Source organism: Chaetura pelagica, unplaced genomic scaffold, assembly GCF_000747805.2.
Source record: "Chaetura pelagica isolate M959 unplaced genomic scaffold, ChaPel_1.0 scaffold227, whole genome shotgun sequence".
In the NCBI taxonomy this organism is placed as follows: Eukaryota; Metazoa; Chordata; class Aves; order Apodiformes; family Apodidae; genus Chaetura; species Chaetura pelagica.
In genome coordinates this window covers 226,644-229,157 of record NW_009953796.1, presented here as the reverse complement: position 1 = coordinate 229,157, position 2,514 = coordinate 226,644, and the positions used below count along the sequence as shown (strand labels likewise).

General features: G+C 49.2%; 1 protein-coding gene across 1 annotated transcript in view; it reads right to left on the bottom strand.

The window, feature by feature from the left end:
- Window positions 1-660, bottom strand: part of MAP1LC3B (microtubule-associated protein 1 light chain 3 beta) — an 8,571-nt gene extending 7,911 nt beyond the window's left edge. Inside the window, exon 1 of the mRNA XM_010001103.1 lies at window positions 622-660. Within this exon, the coding sequence (XP_009999405.1) occupies window positions 622-660 (39 nt within the window). The remainder of the gene's footprint in view (window positions 1-621) is intronic.
- Window positions 661-2,514: the final 1,854 nt, after the last annotated feature.

The following is a 2,514-nucleotide window of genomic DNA, read 5'->3' as shown; positions in this document are numbered from 1 at the left end:
CTAATTCCAGCCTTTCCATCTAATCCCAGCCTTTCCATCTAATTCCAGCCTTTCCATCTAATTCCAGGCTTTCCAATCTAATTCCAGCCTTTCCATCTAATCCCAGCCTTTCCATCTAATTCCAACCTTTCCACCTAATTCCCACCTTTCCATCTCATTCCAGCCTTTCCATCTAATTCCAGCCTTTCCATCTAATTAATTCCCGCCTTTCCACCTAATCCCAGCCTTTCCATCTAATCCCAGCCTTTCCATCTAATCCAAACCTTTCCATCTAATTCCAGCCTTTCCATCTAATTCCAAGCCCCCTGCACCTCCCACCATCCCAGGCCGCCCCATCCAACCCGCCCTTCAGCACCGCCAGGGACGGGGCAGCCGCAGCCTCCCTGGGCATCCTGTCTCTCCACCCTCACAGCCAAGAATTTCTTCCTCATGTTTTAACCTCCACCTCCCCCAGTTTTAATCCATCCCCCCCTTGTCCTCTCACTAAAAGCCCTCATAAAAAGCCCCTCCCCAGCTTTCCTGGAGCCCCTGCAGGCACTGGAAGGCCTCTGTGAGGCCTCTGAACAGCCGCAGCTCTCTCGGCCTGTCTCCACAGGAGAGGTGCTGCAGCCCCTGGATCACCTCCATGGCCTTCCTCTGGACTCTTTTAGGGCTCCACATCCTTGGCCACCTTGGAGTGCCCTGCCACACATGGCAGACACATGGCCATGGCCCCCTCAGGGTGGCCCACCATGTCCTCCCTCAACAACACGTGCCCACGAGCGACTTCGGCTCCGCGAGCGACGCGAGCTCGCTGATCGGCCTTCAGCATGGATTGACTGAAGCGTGAGGAGGCCGTGGCAAAGTTTGTGTTCAGGGAACAAAGTTTGAGGAGCAGGTGTTTGGGTTCACTTTGAAGCCCACCGCCCGGCCTGGCACGGTTTGTCAGGCATTGATGAGATCACAAACAAGCCAAGTTTGTTCATCCTGCAGATACCGCGTCGTGAGTAAAAATGCCCAACTGTTCCCTCCTTGAGCAGCTTTCTGACACAAGCTGTTGGCTGTAGACTTTCAGCTGCCTTTCCTTCTTTTCCTCTCACTTATGTTCCCAGCACCGTGTTTAGAAATACAGGAACAATTTTGCAGCCATAGAGCTACACAATCTCTCTGTACAACCCATCTTCTGCAGCTGAAGGGACAGGGAGTTGCAGAGAGCAGTGTCCTTAATCAAAAGGAGAGCAGAGGGAGGAGGAACAGTTTCTAAACAGCTTGGGGATGATCAGGGTTTTTGCAATTTTTGAGGTGGAACAATGTAGTGAAGTTAAAAGTGATGCTGTGCTCACGTGCTGGAATGAGAGTTCATGACTTAATTTTGTGATTCAAGGTCATACAGTTCCGGTGGCTGCATAATTATAGGATGGGACCATTAAAGATGTGACTAACCAAGGAAGGAAAAACAGCCCTAAGGTCTATGAATGCTCTATCCATCACATCACTGTCCAGGTGAGACATAGTGGATAATCAGCAGAAGGCTGATACATCTAAAACTTGAACTAGCAATCCCAAATTTCTGTTTCAACAGAATTTTTTTTTTTTATTTGAATGGCTGCCTTTTTTTAAAAAAAGCAAAAACAACAAAACCACCACATTTTTTGAGCTGAGGAAATCCCACCACGCTCTCAGAATTGTGCCTCAGGAGCTGCCACGGGCTGTGTGGCTGCAGGCAGGAGGACAAGCCCTGGTGGAACCACGTAGCGTTGTTTTTGGGGTGTGCAGGTGAGTCCTGGTGGCAGGACCAACAATACCGAGCGCTGCAGGGCGTGTAGTTTCATCCACACTACCAACTGTTAGCAGGGCTGCAGCTCAGGCTGAAAGCATCCATATGGAGCTTCAGCAGAGCTACAATCAGAGTATCTGCTGACAGGCTGGGCTATCACATGTTCCGCTCATGAATAATCTGCAGAGACTGTGAGAAGGAAAACTTAGATCCACACCAAGGCTGGCTTGACCTTCCCCTCCTCATCTCAGCCTTCACTGGTGTCTGCGTGTCGACAGCACAGACAGTTGGCAAGTCTGGATTTCAGGAAGGTGTTAGGCACAGTTGGGATGACAGCATGGACATAGCCTTTGGGACCAGCTCTGCCAAACTGCCTTCTCCATCCCTAGTGAGAAAATGCTGCTTTTAAAAATGCTTTTGCTTCAAACTTGGTGATGACACTGGAGCAGAGCCCTTCAAAAATCCATCCTGCAGAGCATTTTTATTCCAGTCTTAGAACAATTTACAAAGCATTTAGTCTGACAAAGAGAAGACGTGACTGAAAGGAGACATTATATTGTCTTCAAATATGCAAAAGGTTGCTTGGCTGCAGAGCAGGAGGGAATTAGCTCTTCTCTGCATGCAGTGGATCTAGGACAAGAAGTAATGAGCTTCTTGGAAAAGGCCACAGAAATTAGACATTGGGGTAAGGGCAAGAATAGTTGAGCACCACAACAGATTGCCCAGGAAAGCAGTGGAATAGTCACCACTGGATGTTT